Here is a 17,994-nt window from a genome sequence, read left to right as displayed (position 1 = left end):
TTACATGGTCGATATTCTCTTCAGACGTACTAAGCGCTTTTCACCATCTTTTAATATGCGCACAGCCCAGAAATGGAATTCCCTGCCTGCGTCTGTATTTCCGAATTCATACAACCCGGGTATCTTTAAGCTGCGACTGAATAGGCATCTACTGGGCAAGCTCGTTCCATCGTAGATCCTGTCTTTGCTCCAGAGCTAGGTAGTGGTCAAGACCAAGTCCATCTAATTTAAAATTAGATTCGTAGAAATTAGTGCCCTTTCTCTACGAAGGTTGGCGACCATCATGGCTATTCTCATTTTTGAAGCTGCCGCACGAAAGAGGGAACGTGTGCTAAGGGTGAACGAGGTATTCCTTCTACCACGAGTACGCTTTCCATGTATTCTTCCCTACCTTATTAGTAGAAGAAACCGGTATCTCTTGCGCCTCGTTACGTGGCCAAAATACTGCAACTTCCTTTCCTTTACGATTCTGAATGTTTCCAACTTTTTTCTCATTAGACGAAGAACCTCAACATTGATGACCTTTTGTGCCCACGACATGCCAAGCATACGTCTTATATATTTATGTATAGGCGATTTAAAATCGAAAAATAGTTTCATTTCCCATTTGCGCTAATGAGTTTAACTAATTACCGCGAGTTTTAACTACGACGTTTAACCACCATGTTCGACAAGGTTAACAATACGTGATAAAAGCCGATCGGTTGGTAACATAATAAGAACATTCGCCAGAACATCTTGCTATAACAAATACTTCACACCTGGGAATAAAGACGTGATGAGCAAGGCACAAAATTAGAAATCTGTCCATATGTCTGAACATTCAGCAAACACGTACGTCACACTTGACGTGTTTGAGTAAAAACTAGAGATGTTATTGCATCATCTACTAAACTATCCGCTCTTCATAACCAAGCATAAAAACCACGTAGACAGTTTGAGAATCATTAAAATGTCGTAGTAAATCAATTTCAAAGGTTTCGTGTGTATAGCTCGACGTGTGTGGTAGTTGTATCGAGCCAAAGAGAAATTACAGGTTTCTAGAAATATTTTGGTGTCTTCATCTATAACAGAGTGGTGCACCTATGTCCAGGCACTGAATAGCCTATTTATCAATACGTTTTTAAACGACTTCAAAAAAGGAGAAGATTTTCATTTTTTTCTATGTATTCGAGAATCGTTTTTGATGATTCTTTTTTATTTTAAAGAGGGTACCTCAGTAGTAGTCCCATTTAAATTTGAAGAAAATATTTCGTCTTTAAGGGTGGCTAACTAGGAGACGAATCCGCTGTCGCGCACTTTCCGGTAACCGATTTCAATAAAACTTATTAATAATAACTTATTAGTAATGCCACGAACTTTTGAGGTCGGTTTTTTAAGTACTATGTACTAAGATTATTGATATACAACTTGCATTATCGTAATATTTACTTCCACTCAACTGAATTTTTAATTATCATCCACTTCTGATATTTTTAAATAGAATACATATATCGAGTTCTAAGGTTTTCCCTTCAAAACCGGACCGCAGTAATGCGCATATTACGGTCGTAGGTTCATTTTCATCGGGTCGAAGTCGAAATTTTTCTAAAAAGCAATTTTTCGATTTCTGTATTAATAATCATAAAAAATCCAGTGCATTTATTTTACAAAAACTCAATAATACTTAATAACTTGTTTTCTTTTAAAGAAGGAATCTATTACTATAGTCTTTTCTTTAACTGACTTCAAAAAAAGGAGGAGGTTCTCAATTCGAGTGTATGTTTTTTTTTGTATGTATGTTACGCGATAACTCCGGTATTTGTGAACCGATTTTCATGATTCTTTTTTTGTCGGAAAAAGGGTACCTCCATAGTGGTCCCATTTCATTTTGAAGAAAATCATCCACCTCTAAGGGTGGCTGATCACGCATGAACATTCATTTTTATAAACAGCGCCTAAATTTTACTTAAGGAGCGATTACTTTAATGGTTGGTTTTGCTATTCTCCAATTCAAGGCGTTTTTCCCTCGATATACTTTGAGTAGTGTCGTAGTGAGAACCTATTTTTATTATTTCCAGTATCAAGTCCTGTATAGTGGCGAACTAGGGGATATTTCAATAAAATTTAGCAAATAGACGTAATTACACGTACTTTTGAGGTCGGTTTTTTTAGTACTCTGTACTGAGATTATGTAATATATAAAAAAGGATATAATTCAAGTAAAAAATGATTTTTTGGGTCTTAGAACAACTTAATTCCAGGTATCGAAATATACTCAATTTAGATCCGAAAAAACTCATCTCATAACACTTAAGTATATTATTTTGCGTGCATAATATACACTCAAAATGGCGACCACCGCAATGCGGGCAGACATTGGTGCAATCTGGAAATACGGAATATGTTTACACGTTCAGAAGGGAAATTGTTTTACTGCACTATTAACTGTAGGTGGGAGAGTCGAAGTTTCGTTGGACTGAATCCAAGTGTACGGACTGTGTAAGCAAGCGCCATGTTAACATTTGCAATCCTATTCCTGATTTATAACAGTAATTGCTTTGTCGTAAACGTCTTGTTATTGTATAGTTGAAAGGCAAAGACCTTTTAGGAAAACACTTGACGTATTAACTGTTATGGAACAAAAACTGAACGTTGCCGTTGTTTGGAGTTCAATTGAAGTAAAAACTAATATCATTGTAAACTGGCTCGCCAATTTACTGCTTTAGTACCATGTTTAGGTGCTATAAAAGTATTTATCTACGTCTGTACTTTAATCTGTCAATTATAATTACTTAAACCACATTCTGAAACAAAATTCTATTGTCTATGGTACTCGCCACGGGAGTGAAAATTTTCAAAAAAAGAACGTCCGTATTCTTGTTATTTAACATTTTAAAATAAAATGCTACTCGAAACGCTCTACTACCTCCTGATTGATTAAAATCATCGAGTATATAACCAGAAATAGAGACGAAATAAGGGCCATATGTTCCTGGTAACACATTAGCGATACAGCTCTTATAAATATCAACTCTCGTTTGCACTGAAATATAGACAGGCCAACTACTAACCTGTGTGTACGTCTCCGTATATTCCAAAAAATATTCTGTATTTATTCTAATAAAGATAATAATGCCGTGCTGTTCTATTCGGTGGTGTGGGAAAAACTGCAAAACATCTAATTACAAAACAAACGGAATCACATTTCATCAGTAATTAAATATGTAATTTTGCAATTTTCGTCCATTATAGCAAAGCTCATGTTAACTGGTAAATTTGAAGTGAAACAATTGACGACACCCGTCAATTGTTTCGAACTCGGGCTAGCCAATCGGAGCGCAGTTGTCACAGTAATGATATGGCAGAATAGTTTTCAAACAAACTAAATGACATTTCGTTTTTATTTCTCGTTATATACTCGATGATTATAATATATAAGCGGTATTTGGCCAATCACCGCCACTCCTATTCTATCTCTTTGGTTTGATTTTGTTTTGGAGCGTTAGTTTGGCTTTCGTAAGAGTTTGTTGTCGTGGATTGTTAACAAAATATAATATTGGTTGTATTTCATTCTTTTCATTATGATTATTTCAATTATATAGGGTAAGGGTGCCGGTGAAATTACAGGCACACGGAACTTATAATTTCATGTCTCAGGTTGACAGGCGCAGTGGCAGTGCCCCTCAGATCTTTGTGATTTAAAACACTGGGTGGCACTGCAACTGCTATGGACAGGCATGTAGCTTACCATCAGGCGCACGACATGTTCGTCCTGACACTTGATATTATAAAAAAAAATACCGAAATCATCAAATTTATTACTATTATTATATTACGTTAATTTTTTACTGTCCATTCGCAAAGTATGGTATTTTTATTTACAATTATCTTTCATATTCAAGTTTTAATCTTAGATTTTCCCAACCCTAACAATGCAATGAAGGAGAAATTCGATAACATATTTTTCATTAAGTTTTACTCGACCCATACGAACCATAAAGCTGCACTCAAATACAGCGATTACACATAAATGCTACCGCCTCTCACTTACCAAAACAAATAAGTGTGGTCCCATCGCTCATACTACATGTCAGTATGAATATTTGATCAGGCACAAAGCATTACCGCAGTTAAAAATAAACTGATACATATAATTTGTGTTGGATATTCCTATCTAATGTCATCTTTGCGTATTTTGAAACAATCCTTTATTGGTCTTTCTAAATGTTACCTGCATCTTCCATGTGTCTGTTGCTTTAAACAAGGCAGAATAACCATTATCCTTAAGTTTTAGGATGCATACATAAAAAAAACTTTTAATAAGACTTTTTTTATAATATCTATTAGATGAGATGAACAAGTCGTGCATCTGATGGTAAGCTACACGCCTGTCTATAAAAGTTGCTGTGCCACTCGGAGCTTTAAATCGCAAAGATCTTAGGGGCACTGCCACTGCGCCCATCACCCTGAGACATACGTTGACAAGTTCTATGTGCCCGTAATTTCACCAGCACCCTTACCCTTCAAAACCGGAACACAGTAATGCTGACATTACTGCTTTTCTCTCTCTTTCACCAGTAGCTCTACTGCTACTAATACTTATATATAGTGGCAAAGACGATTCGTCATCATCTCGTGATTTTACCGTTATCTATTAAACCTCTGGACAAAATAACTCGTCGCTATTCCTTAATAGGGAAGATCCCTTTATTCGCCTCCCTTTCCGCAAGCCATCTGCAGCTTATGAAAGTTTCATACCCCCCGTCTGCCCCCTCCCGAGGGTTCTTTAGTCTATGTAGAGGGGACAAGGGCTCGTTCGTTTTGTTAGGGATTTTTGCTGATGACTGAAGTAGGACTACTAGAGGGCTGTGAGAGTGATGTGTTGTTTCGTAGCGAAGATTTTTTAAAACGTACTAATTACACTGCATTATTTTCTCAACTTATTCTTCACTTGGTTATTGACTGAAAATACATTTTTTCCTATCTTTATAACTTCTAACCATGACTATAATACATAGTAAAAAAAATTACGTAATCATTTTTATTTTTAGGTTATCAGGGAGTTGTTGTTGAATCATAAATATAATTATTATCATTGTACAAATAATTTATATAAATTCTTAGTAATTATCACACTAATAACATTTGTATAAAAAATATTTTCCTCCCTGAAATGAGTCATGAGTTCGTGAATGAAATCATGGATAAATACGAGTAGATAAACGATATGATGTTGATACATGGCATTAACATTATCAAAGTCAAACACGCAAAGTACTTTTAAAAATAACTGTACACCTTTTATAAACTAGGACCATTGATGGGAGTGTCCGTCCCAGTAAGTATAGAAAAATGTAATTTATGCTAAGGAAAATAGTTCGTTTTTATGATAATCTAAGTTTTATTGAAATCGGTTACCGGAAAGTGCGTGAAACTGGATACATCCCCCCGTTTGCAACCCTAGAGGTAAATTGTCTTCAAATATAAATGGGACCACTACTAAGATCTCTTTCCTCTTTCCAACAAAAAAAAATCATCAAAACCGGTTCTCAAACGCCGTAGTTATCTAGTAACATACATAAAAATAATCTCAGTACAGAGTACTAAAAAAACCGACCTCAAAAGTACGTGGAATTACGTCTATTTGCTAAGTTTTATTGAAATATCCCCTAGTTCGCACGTAGTTGACACTGGAGATAATAAAAATCGGTTCTCACTACTCAAGTATATTAAGAGAAAAACGCCTTGAATTGGAGAAATAGCAAAATCAACCATTAAAGTAATTGCTCCTAAATTAAAGTTAGGCGCTATTTATAAAAAAGAATCTTCATTCGTGAACAGCCCCCCTTCGAGGTGGATGATTTTCTTCAAAATTAAATGGGACCACTATGGAAGTATCCCCTTTCCAACAAAAAAAAGGATCATGAAAATCGGTTCACAAATACCGGAGTTATCGCGTAACATACATACAAAAAAAAGAAAAAAAAAGAACATACAGTCGAATTGAGAACCTCCTCCTTTTTTGAAGTCGGTTAAAAAATAAGTCGAATGTGATTTTCTTTAAGTCGGTTAAAAATTGTGATAGACGTAACATAATACGACGAATAAAAATGGACAGGGGCCTTACCATGAAGTCATAGTATAGTGCAGTATAGGTTCGTCACGACAAAAACGCGGGACGGTGATATACACTTCATGTGGCGCTGTCTCACAACAATCCATTTTAGGTCCTGAACTGGGGAGCTACTCTCGATCTCCGTCCGAAACAATTACTGTCAAATAAGTAATATTCGACAAAATTAAAATACAAGTATCCAGTATGAAGCTTCATTCGCATCACGCGTCTTTTCATTTGGTCAAGTATTGCTTATTTGACAGTAATCGTTTCGGACGGGTGACGGACAGAGATCCAGAGTAGACCCCCTGAATCGTAATGAGAGTTCATGGTAAGGCCCCAGGCGGTTCTTGACAGTCCTCTTCAAATAATCATTTAAATTGCAATATATACGCTTTTATTATAAAATTCCGAATGATATTAAAATTTTAAGTAGTAAAACTATGGTGAAACAAAAACTTTGGCTATTATAATCGCCATATATATTATACAGCTTTTTTCCATAATATCAAGTGACGGGACGAACAAGTCGTGCGCCTGATGGTAAGCTACACGCCTGTCTATAACTGTTGCAGTGCCACTCAGAGCTTTAAATCGCACTTTTAATCACCCTGAGACATAAGTTGACAAGTCCCATGTGCCGGTAATTTAAGCTGTTGAGAACTTGGATGTTGCGATTCGCGATTGGGAATGATTTTGATACTCACCTCGTTAGTAATTACTAATACTGTCATTCGAATGACAAATTAGTAACTTACTAAATCTCGTATTTGATTGATCGGAATGATCATTCATTACCAATTAATACTAGCATTTCTGTTTAGCCCTCTCTGACATACGGTAAATACCGTAAATGTGACAGGGACAGGGACATTTTGATAATGCACATGGTGAATGATCTGGTGGAGTCCAAATAGTTCCGACATAATAATCATTCGAATCGTGCAGCCGACTCGTGTCGAATGATTGTGCTTGAATTCGACTTAGGCGAATGATTTAACCAAATCCTAGCTATTTATTTCATATTTCAGCGCATATTTAATATTCAGGATTTTTTTTAAAGTTCTATCTTTGTATTAATAATTATGACAAACTAGTGGAGTAATTTTACAAAAAATAATTGAATATCAATTCAACACAAATTTAATTCAGGTTGTTTCGATAATAGTGCGATAAAATGTAAAGACGTGTTGTGTACACGTCCGTTTACAAAGAGCAAAGCCTACGGCTTTATTATTTATTATTTTCACGGGAATTGGCCTCATGAATGATGAGTAAAACTAAAAAGTGTTAATCAAAGTGACGATTTCAAGTGTAATTAATTTGCTTACGACATATTTAATCGGTTTTTTTTTACTATTATACCAAGTGACGAGATGAACAAATTGGACGCCCGGCGGTAAGCGACATGCCTATCCATAACAGTTGTAATACCGCTCAAGGCTTTAAATCGCACAGGCCTGAGGGGCCACTGCGCCCGAAACCCCGAGACGTAAGGTGAAAAGTCCCACGTGCCTGTAATTTTGTGAACCTTATATCAAAAACGTTTTTTTAAAGTTAATAATAATATTTTCCATTCGCATACTCAAATGAACTGGAACAGTTCGAAAGGTGTACGTCTGAACCGGACGTCGAATTGGTGAACCGTGCAAAACAAGCGCCACTAAGCTGTCATAGAACTAAAACCTATCACATGTTATCGAAACAGAATTATTTATCGCGTTGATCGAGATAAACGTCGATTGTGGAATCGAATTTAAAGGCAACGGACCGCGTTGATAATCTCAAATACGTACTTGATAATAACAACCTTTCTGATTGTATTTTATGGCAAATGTAGAGAAAAATCAAACGTTATACCTTCTTTAAAAATTCTTCTGATTTTGCAACCTCTAAATCCAATTCGAACACGTTATTAACGACTATTTATTCATGGAGCACTAGACAGAAGAATATAAAACAATTCTTCATAAATCAAATGGCTTCGAGGCAAAATTCTCAATAAAATTAAGTCATACATTCAAAAGGCCTTAATCTAATTCATCTAACGCTTCTGAAGATATTGAATTAATGAATTTCTTATGTAAATTGGAAACAAGAGCTCGATAGCAAACCCGTTTCGTATCGGATTCCTTGTGATCCGAGCTGGCCAAACGTGACTTAGACACCGAATCAACTAACTGCATTTAGATAGTTTTTATTTGTACATATTTTGTAAACAAGACTGAATTGTTTTCAAGCTACAAAGATCTTTCAGCAGCAGTACAGATTCTTGTGAAAGAGTTCGTCCAAGGAAGTACTGCCACCTTAACTTTTTCTGCCGCCATCCAGTAATGTCAGCATTACTGGGTGCCGGTTTTGAAGGGTAAGGGTGCTGGTTTAATTACAGGCACATGGGACTTGTCAACTTATGTCTCAGGATGACGGGCGCAGTGGCAGTGCCCCTCTAATCTTTGCGATTTAAAGCTCTGAGCGGCACTGCAACTGTTATGGACAGGCGTGGTGCTTACATCAGGCGCACGACTTGTTCGTCCCACCACTTGATATTATAAAAAAATCTTTCAACTTAAAAATTCACAGAAAAATATAGACTAGCTGGCTACAGCCGTCATATAATATTTCAGCTACCAGGAGACGAAAAATTAGTAAGAGATTAAAATATTTTTTTTGCATTTGTGAAGTACCAGGAGATAAGAATATTGTTAGAGCTGAGAAGCACGTAGCGTACATATTCGCGTGGGCCGGCTCCCGCCCCGCCCCGCGAGGGGTCAACGACTTCGCGGCCGTTTCGGCCGGCGGCGCGCTTCACCTTGACATTCATCTCGAAAGCGCTTTGGCCAAACGTTTGAATTAACCCAAACTACTCCTATACAACACTACGGATATAACCACAGGTGAGAAAATGAAAAACTTGCGTAACAGAGAAGGAGAGCAACTCTGGAAAACAGGCGTCAAGACTAAAGTAAAAATCTGCCTCAAAGATTGACAAGTACAATTGAAGCCCTCTACCCGGATTAGGTTAATGCGGTTGAATAACCTCTACGAGCTAATTCTCTACGAATATCTAATCCCAACACTGTGACTGGTAACCAGTGCTTATTTAAAACTAGTCAAGTCGCTAAAGAAAATCTAGAAGTTAATATTATCTTGTTCTAGTACACATGAATTGAAAATTATCAGAGATAGCATCAAGTCATAAATACCAAGAGAATTCGTAGAAAAATGTAGTGCAAATATAAAGCTAATACAGATAGCGCGCTAAGAAGCAAAATAGAGTAATTAGAGTCATGTGATGTCACACGATTAAACTTAATAATAAATCCACCGGGGTCAACGGCCGCGAGGAGTATTTTGCATGTCTTGCTTTCCAGTTAAACATGAGCCACGGAGCGCTGGTCGATTCGGTGATAAAGCGTTTTGTACTTCTTTGGATTGTGTTTGCAGTCGTTATTAGAATTGTCAACTATTTTTGCTTCTTTGACGAAAAGGTATAAAGGTTGGTAAGTATGTTGTAATATTGAGAATGTGGTGCCAGTTTTGTACATGAGTTTGTCTAAAGCCTATCTTTAGAAAAACAGTAACCAGCAGCACGTATGGTTAACGATTACTATGAGGAGACGAATACCGCCGAAACTTTCCAAGAGTTCAAGCAATTTAAAATGAGTAGAATGTGAAGAAGGTAACGAGGTAACGGGATTCATTACATTATTAAAATTAACTACAATTAACTCTATTCACTAATTTGTAAGTATCCAATTTAAATTCACACACACCCAACCGAGCTAAAATTAATATTCTAGCGTAGTAAGTGATAAGCAATGATTCAATTGATTTATTGTTCGCGAAACAATTATTAGTTGCACAAAAATTACGACAAGACGGACGGTAGTCTGACTTTACCTTCTCGGAAGTGTTTGAATCATAACGACTTGGGGCTTGGGGTCTACTATTGTTCTCAAAGTATACATTTAAAATAAAACCATAGGTTCATAGACACACCAGTTCTCTCCCTTGCTAATCCGTCATTCTTCTTTCATTCTTTTGCAATCCCACCAATATAATTTAGTTTGCCATTTTGTTCTTTAATCGGTTATACTCAAATCAAAACGGTAACTTAATTTCTTGAAATATGATAGTTGATTACAAGTAATAAGCATTTTAAACTGAATAATTGATTAATATACCTTACGTTAACACATGCGTCTTTTAATGTGGTAGAGTATACTTATTATACAGTAATTTTATCCGACTGAGAACGATAGTACAGGGCCCTATACCAAAACGAGATTATTCCTCATTAAACCAAAATAAAATTGGTGTTAAGATTCTATGTGACTTGTGCGCATGCGACGGCGACAGTCGTAGACAAGTACCGTTCTAGATCACGGTAGAAATAATCGACGCGCGCGTGTGATGGCGGATTCCGAGCCACGTGCTGCAGTATTCGTACGTCCGTTAATTAGGCGTCTAAAACTTGTAGTAAAATGTATTGTACTCACTTAAGAGCAAGTTCTATATAAACTTGGTGTTATATCGTTGGATGAATCGGAGCTTTTATTTAATTGGCGACTTTACACTGCTGTATATGATCATCATTTTGTCTTCTTTTTATATCTTATATCGCACGTGAAACCAAATACTATCGTAACTCAAAAGCGATAGAATTAAGATTTAACACGATTTGAAAGTTCGAGAAACTACTGAATCCAACTAATACATTTATATTCTCGTTTATAAATGGGTAACTAATTGTTTTGTATAAATAAAAATAGTCCCATTAATTGCAATAAAATTCATTCTGTGTATGTTTTTTAAATTTTCAAATCGTGTTTTCTAATTACAATCATTTGTTGAGTTACTACAGTATATCACCTTGCTCAACGTTTAAAAGCGAACATTCTGCACTAAACATCGCAGGTCAACGTTTTTTATATAACTATGAATATTTCACGAGTTGCAGCACAAGATTTAACCTAATACGACACTTAGGTAAGGGATGATGTGTGCTAGTTTTGTTTCTACAATAAAGCAGATATAACAGCACGAATATTTTACTTACCACTCAAAATATTCAAATAAAACCATTCACACTATCACTATTTAGTTCTAGACGCGTACAATGCCATTATAAAGTGTAGCATCGTGACACACTATGGGAAATTATGAGTAAGTCAAGTCGTAAGAAACCATAATATAGAGGAAAACAAGTTATTTCAAGCCTGAATGACCTCATGACATTTCTGGTCATATTGTGTGCAAGAAATGCAGGGTTTGGATCATAAATAATGTAGCTTAATGCTGTGTTTCAAGGTGGCCAAGTGGATACTAAGAAATTATATGTATAAGAATGTACATATTATGCAATGGAGATCATAACCATATTATATGTGTACCTTTTATATGTATATTTTAGCAGTGAAGAAAACAACCAGCTGTCAAAGTAAACTTGTCAATAAAATTAAAATCAACCAATTTGAGGATAAAACTACCCTAAAGTATATGTGGGAAACATATTAAAAAGCTGATGCAAGTGGAAGATGCGTAGCGTGTGTTGGTCCATGATACCTGCGCCCCAGTCGTGATCGTATCGTATACAAGGATGGTGTTCCACAATAGCGGCCTATCCAAGAAATATCAATTCATACTGGCCCAAAACTCAAAGGCTTACTTGCCCAATTCTGTAACTTTTTAACCAATGGAAAGCTTGTGCCTTATTCATAATATTTATCACATTGTTATATCTGTGTAACAAGTTAAAAAATTAACTAAAAGGGTTTGAATACCTGTGCTCATAAAGTAGTGACATGCAATTATGAATGTATGTAAAATTATTTCTACAGATGGCAGCTCATCAAGCATTGGGAATCTTGTGTCGTCGCACTGGAGGCGATATTCGATCATAAGTGTACATCTTGATGAGCAATACATATGAATTTCTTATACTGGACAGTTTTGTATTTGTGAGTACGCACATTTGTTAGTTAAATTTACAATTTAAATTGTTCAACCACATAAAGGTAAAGTGTCGGCTATTAATTAATGTTCGCAGTAAATGGTCCGCGAAATCCTCGGATTTGAATAACAAAGCTCTGTGCCGGTCACGGCGGTTGACGGTCAACGGTCGGGATTGTTTCAGGCTGACAAATGAAGCGATTGGATGACAACAGGATGTCAGCCGGACGAATATCAGGCTCAAAATTACTGTAATGATGGTGATAAGTCGGGAACGGTTTTGTTTTCACAATTTGGCTTTTGCTTGTGAGCAGGAGCTCTGTCACCCACCACAGTTCTTCCGGGAAGTCCATATAACCTTTTATAACGAGGCACCTTACGCACACAGTACAAATCGTATGTAGCGTTAATTGAAATATATTCTTTGGTAACTTAAAAATAAGGTATCTATGAAACAGATTTATAAGGTGAGTGTAAGAGGGCAAGTCGGTAGGGGTCGACCGAGATGACCAAAATGAGGATGTCCTAAAGAAAGACAAGATCAAGAGTACTTCTAACCGATGAGCATGTATGAAAGCACTGTTGCGTGTTAACGAGGCGAAAGAAGTGGAAGTCTCTCTCGGGCTACCTCGATGGCAAAAGGGCGAGAAATATATGTGTTTTTGTTCAGAATAGGGTGGTTTGTATTAATATTATACATAACTGATTGCTGACTATTACCATCTCAATCAACCTTGGAACCTGTAGAGTCTGAAATGATGGTTTTATTTGAAAAAACAAATATATACGAGACTTAGGGTCGTATTCTAGAACTCTACTCAATGCTCAATTCATGATTTGAGTATGGTTTAAAGCACTCGAAATCATACTCAAGTCCCTGCCATTAGGTTCGTATTTCCAGTGCTTGTGTTGCCAGTGCAATCCTGACTTGAGCATTGAATAGAGTTCTAGAATACGACCCTCAGATATGAAAAAAATTGTTTTATTTCCAATTTGCTACAAACGCGAAAACCTAAGAACTCGACATTGAGTAGGTTAGGAAAAAAAATTCAAAACAAAATTATATTTGAATGCAAAATTAAACATTTTGTCCTTAGTGGAACAAAAAATTAAATTTTCTGCAAGAATTTTGTGGGTAACATATGTGTACAGGGTAGGAGCTCGAAAGTTAACTCTAAAATTTAACTCTTAGAGTCCAATTTTGGAAACAATACATTTAATTCATATATATGTAATAACGAAAAACCTTATATAAGTATTGCCGTATAGAGGTACAATAATTTAAATGTAAAAGCAAAAAAAATCATAAGTATGGGTGTAGGCTAACTGATAAAACTTGTATGATAGCTATAAATGGAACACAGAGCCTTTTCCACTTAATCATGCACATCTAAAAGACACTAGAAAAACTTGTGGTAAATTAGATGGCTTTTTGCAACAGGCTTCTTTTTAGTTTGTAACATCCGCTACTTTGCTAGAAGATCTCTCGTTTTCTTTCTCTTTGGTCTGCTAGCAGAATCCAGTTTAGACAAAAATGTCGATATAATGTTAAATATCTTCTACAGGGCGTGTAATGGAACTCATTCTGTGATATTTAATATGGTGCAGTGACTGCAATTCAAATTTTCTTAATGACATTGATAATATAAACTTGTGTGAAAATTGTACAGCATAAATTGAATATAACGACTACTTCATCTCTAATTAGGGAATTCTCTGTACTAGAACAGAATTAATATATTAAAAAAAAGGCACTACATAGAACACCCAGATCAGAACTACTTTAGAAAAGTTTGTTTACCAAATTGATACCACCTGGAATCGAAACAGGGAACCCCTGATCCAGCACCGCCAGTATAAATTGTTCAAGTGTCCTCGAAAACTTTGTGGAATTAAATTTATTTGCCAAGTTTTATCAATGGAAAGCGGGTAAAATCGAATAAACCAGATTCGTTCCCAAATTTGCCACCCTTAAGAGTGGAACATTTTCTTCACATTTGCATAGAACAACCACTTAGGCACCCCTTTCCAACAAAAAAAAGTAATCAAAATTGTTTGTTTTGTTGTTTTTTTTGTGTATGTGAACACATACACAAAAAAAAACAAATGCAGTCAAGTTCTTAGGTTTTCGCGATTGTTACACATAGGAAATGAAACTATTTTTCCGGATTTAAATCGACTTTTACTGATTTAAGTTGACATGTCAACCGTGACCATGGGACCTGTAAAGGGCGCGAAACGTCGGTTTGTTTGAAAAAACAAATATTCGCGATTTAAATCCGGAAAAATAGTTTCATTTCCTAAATGCAGTCAAATTGAGAACTTCTTTCTTTTGAAGTCGGTCGAAAGTATTACATAAAATAAGTTTGCATTTTTATCTATTTTAAAGTCAACCAATTTATTTCCAATATAAGTCACGGTTATTTATTACAACTACAAAGTGTTCAATTTCTAAGTAACAAACACATCACAATGTGGTTACCAACAGGTTTTATAGTGCCATGACTTCATTTATGTTTGGACATTGAATGAGTCATCATAACTGCCACAAAAGATTGAAGTAAGTTTACGTTACAGGGTAAATTTTAGCTAAACTAAATTGACCATACGAGACTGATTGCTGTATTAATTTTTTTAAACATTATTTTCTCAATTTGCGAGTTTTTGTCTACTAACGGCGGCGGCAAATATACGTACAGCCAAATAAGGTGGAAAGACATAAAAGAACTACCCCACAGCTAATTAAAAATAAACATGAGCATATAAGGTCATTTTAAACAACAAAGTACTCTATAATAATAATTTATTACATCCATAATTATCAACCAGGTACTAATTAGGCCCCAATTATGTGTTGAGCAAATAACAATTTTACAAAATATTAAATAGTAATAAAATAAAAAAAATAGGATGCTTATTATATAATTTGCAGGGTCTGTAGAACAGTCGTCACCTACATATTTACTTTTATGGTTGGGACACTCACCACATGACTCAAAAGCATGCTAACAGTTTCATGTAGAAATGAAGAATTTAGTCTGGCTCTTCAGGTACTGCACCGCCCCTCATCATAGTGACTATTGACTTATAGTGATCATTATTAATTAGAACTCAGAGCTAAGAGCTGGACAATTAAAGAACTGTAATGACATTCCGGATTTAAATTGCCTTAACCTTCTTTAACTCTAGTACATCAAGGTCTCAAAAGCAAGTTTTGTATTTTTGTAATTTATTAGTGGAATCCAATATTTAGTGTAACACAGAAATGATTTAGTTACAAACCTGGTATATTATACCATACTAAAAGTGCATGAAAAGTACACTACAATGAATTAGAAAACTAGTTTCCTAAAAATTCACACACTTATTGAGTTTTACCTTGGATCACACGTCATACTTGCCCAGAAGGAGGTACTGTGCACCTATATGAGGGTAATAATGGGTTAGGAGGATACAGTGTAACATCAGAAAATGGAGCACACCTGGTATACTTATAAAACACATAAGATGTTCTTATTTAGACTAAGTTACAATTTTCTGCATATTGAAAGATTCGCCATTGTTAAATACACTTTGTTTAGCAAGACTATTATTTTTTTATTTATATCATATTTACTCACATGTGCAGGGCATACAACTCTCTTGGACAAAAACAAAGGCCCACTAAAAAGAGTTTATAGCAAAGCCAAAAATATTCTTTAATATTGTCCACATGGGCTCAAAATTATCACAATAATAAATTGCTAGGTTAGTGAAGACCCTATAGGCCCTGAATAAACAACCCTAATAACATTCAACTATGCATGTGTCATGTTTGAAGTTAAAATAATAATTATTACATTAAAGGTAAACACGAAGATAAAGAACTGGTATTTTAAGTTTTTAAAGTGTAAAGCTGAAAATGGAAATTGCTGAAATGTAATATATCCAAATACTTAATTGTTAGTTAGTTTGTAAAAGTTATAAATTAGATACTTACATAAATAAGTCCAGAATAGTATCTGTCCTTGATGTTGTGCAGCACAGAAGCCTCGTTCAGACAGGTCAGCTCAGCCATGTCTTCAACTTTATCGAACTTCGGTGGATTCATTTTCTGGATGTCATCTATAGGCACCAGCATCCGCTTCCCGGATTCCGCGATTTCCACTTCGACCTCATCCCCCCGCTCTCCCTTTATTCCCGCCGCCACGAACCCCTGGGTCTCGTGGGGCACCCACACTAATCTCTTCTGGGTCCATTCTGCCTGAGTCGCCGGGTCGTTAAAACTGTTCCTATCCACGGACAGGTACCGGAGCTCCGGGTCGTTTCTATCCATGTCCACCATCGCGCCCGATCACGCCGCGCGACCCTTCTCGAGATAACCTAACACCGGCACTGTATACCACATTAAACGGTCACGCAGACCGACACTGCACCTCACAACACTCTGAAAAACCACCGCCGCGTTGTTCTTACCCGTGCCGTGACCGCGCACAGAGCTAATACGTACAAAATGACGAGTGCGACTGCGGAGCGACGGTTATTCACGGGTAGGAGGGAGGACCGGTCGACGCCCGAATTCACGTTTACTTTGCCCAAATTTAATTGTAATTTTTAATGTTACACGCAAAGAAGGTAACAAGAAAATAGTAAGTCTGACAATGTATACAATTACAACATATTGACACCGGAAATGAGAGAGAAAAAGTAACTTTTTAACAGAAAAATAGCGAAAAGTAATGCACAACGTCTTGCCGATTCTTCTTTTTGTCGTTAGAATTTGTTTTCATTTACAGTCAATTTTCAAATGGCTGACAAAAGTATGGCTAGGATTGGTTGATAATCGAAATGATATTCGTGATTTCACTGAATAACCAATCCGAGATACGCACTTTGAACTGTCACAATTGCTTTCAATGAGAACTTGCTAGTTTGCGTTCGGATACACTTTTAAATGTTCCATTAGACACATTGGTGTCTGTAAAAGAAGTTATTTGAACTCATAGATTTTATATGCTAAATCTATGTTTGAACTGTATTTATGTTATTCCTTTGTTACACGCACGAGTTAGTTTATTTCTTACAAGATGGAAAAGTTTATTTTCAGATGTTGGCAAGGCCATAAAGCAATAATATTTTAAATTTGCTTAATAAAATAAAGGGTCGAAGATTTCATCAGAAAGTTTGATTATCATTAAGTTTCGTCTTTGGAAGGGTGATGTTAATATTTGGTAGAAGTAGCTGTTCGCGAACAATTTCTGTAGCATTGGCTGAGGTTCATTGAGATCTATTTGCTATAAACAGACGGTCATGTCTTCACATTTAATTTTATTACCTTCGCCGTGGATTTATTACCTTTGTCGGGGCCTAAGGTAAACACCGGTAGTTTCGAGAATATAAGATTATTCGGTCTTTAAAAAAATTGTATTTGATTAAAAGAAACTGAAAAATTAAGGGTGCACGAAAGGGTGGTGCACCTACTTTTAGTGTTTCGCAGCTAAGAGCGTTTACACACGGCGATTTTTACCAGCGCGTCTGCAGCGATTCAGTCGCGATTCCGCGATACAGTTGCTAATCCTCTATCTTTACACACACGCGCGGCTTAAGTAACGATGCAAACGTGACGCCAAAGATTTTAAATATGGTCAGTCAGTCGCCAGGTACAGAGCGATGAATCCAATTGAAGTTGAAACGGTTTTAATCGAGGAATTTAAAAATATTTTTTTATGTTATCGGATAAAATATTGAACACTATTGAACTTCTTCTAATTGTGAAACTAGAACACCTTCGTGTACGTTTCTGAAACAATCTTACTTGTAACTTCATTTTTTATTATTATTGTAATTCTTTACTAATTATTTCTACCACGCCTGTAAACTTAATTTCAGCATAATTTAGAACATTTTTAGATGAATTATTGGGAAAACTAGTCATGTAAATGATTATCACTAATATCAGGTTTCTT

The 17,994-nt window shown here is 36.0% G+C and overlaps 1 protein-coding gene across 3 annotated transcripts in view; it reads right to left on the bottom strand.

Annotated features, from left to right (window-relative positions):
- Window positions 1-16,697, bottom strand: part of LOC113240019 (myosin heavy chain, non-muscle) — a 124,959-nt gene extending 108,262 nt beyond the window's left edge. For 2 of the 3 annotated variants that reach the window (XM_026477217.1, XM_026477219.1), the window contains exon 1: window positions 16,029-16,696. In XM_026477217.1, coding sequence (XP_026333002.1) covers window positions 16,029-16,373 — 345 coding nt within the window. In that variant the 5' untranslated portion in view covers window positions 16,374-16,696. Of the gene's footprint in view, window positions 1-16,028 lie in introns of all 3 variants that reach the window. The other variant, XM_026477218.1, reaches the window with a different exon arrangement.
- Window positions 16,698-17,994: the final 1,297 nt, after the last annotated feature.

This window comes from Hyposmocoma kahamanoa, unplaced genomic scaffold (genome assembly GCF_003589595.1).
Source record: "Hyposmocoma kahamanoa isolate Upper Pololo Valley unplaced genomic scaffold, ASM358959v1 119, whole genome shotgun sequence".
Lineage (NCBI taxonomy): Eukaryota > Metazoa > Arthropoda > Insecta > Lepidoptera > Cosmopterigidae > Hyposmocoma > Hyposmocoma kahamanoa.
This window is presented reverse-complemented; position numbering and strand designations above follow the sequence as displayed.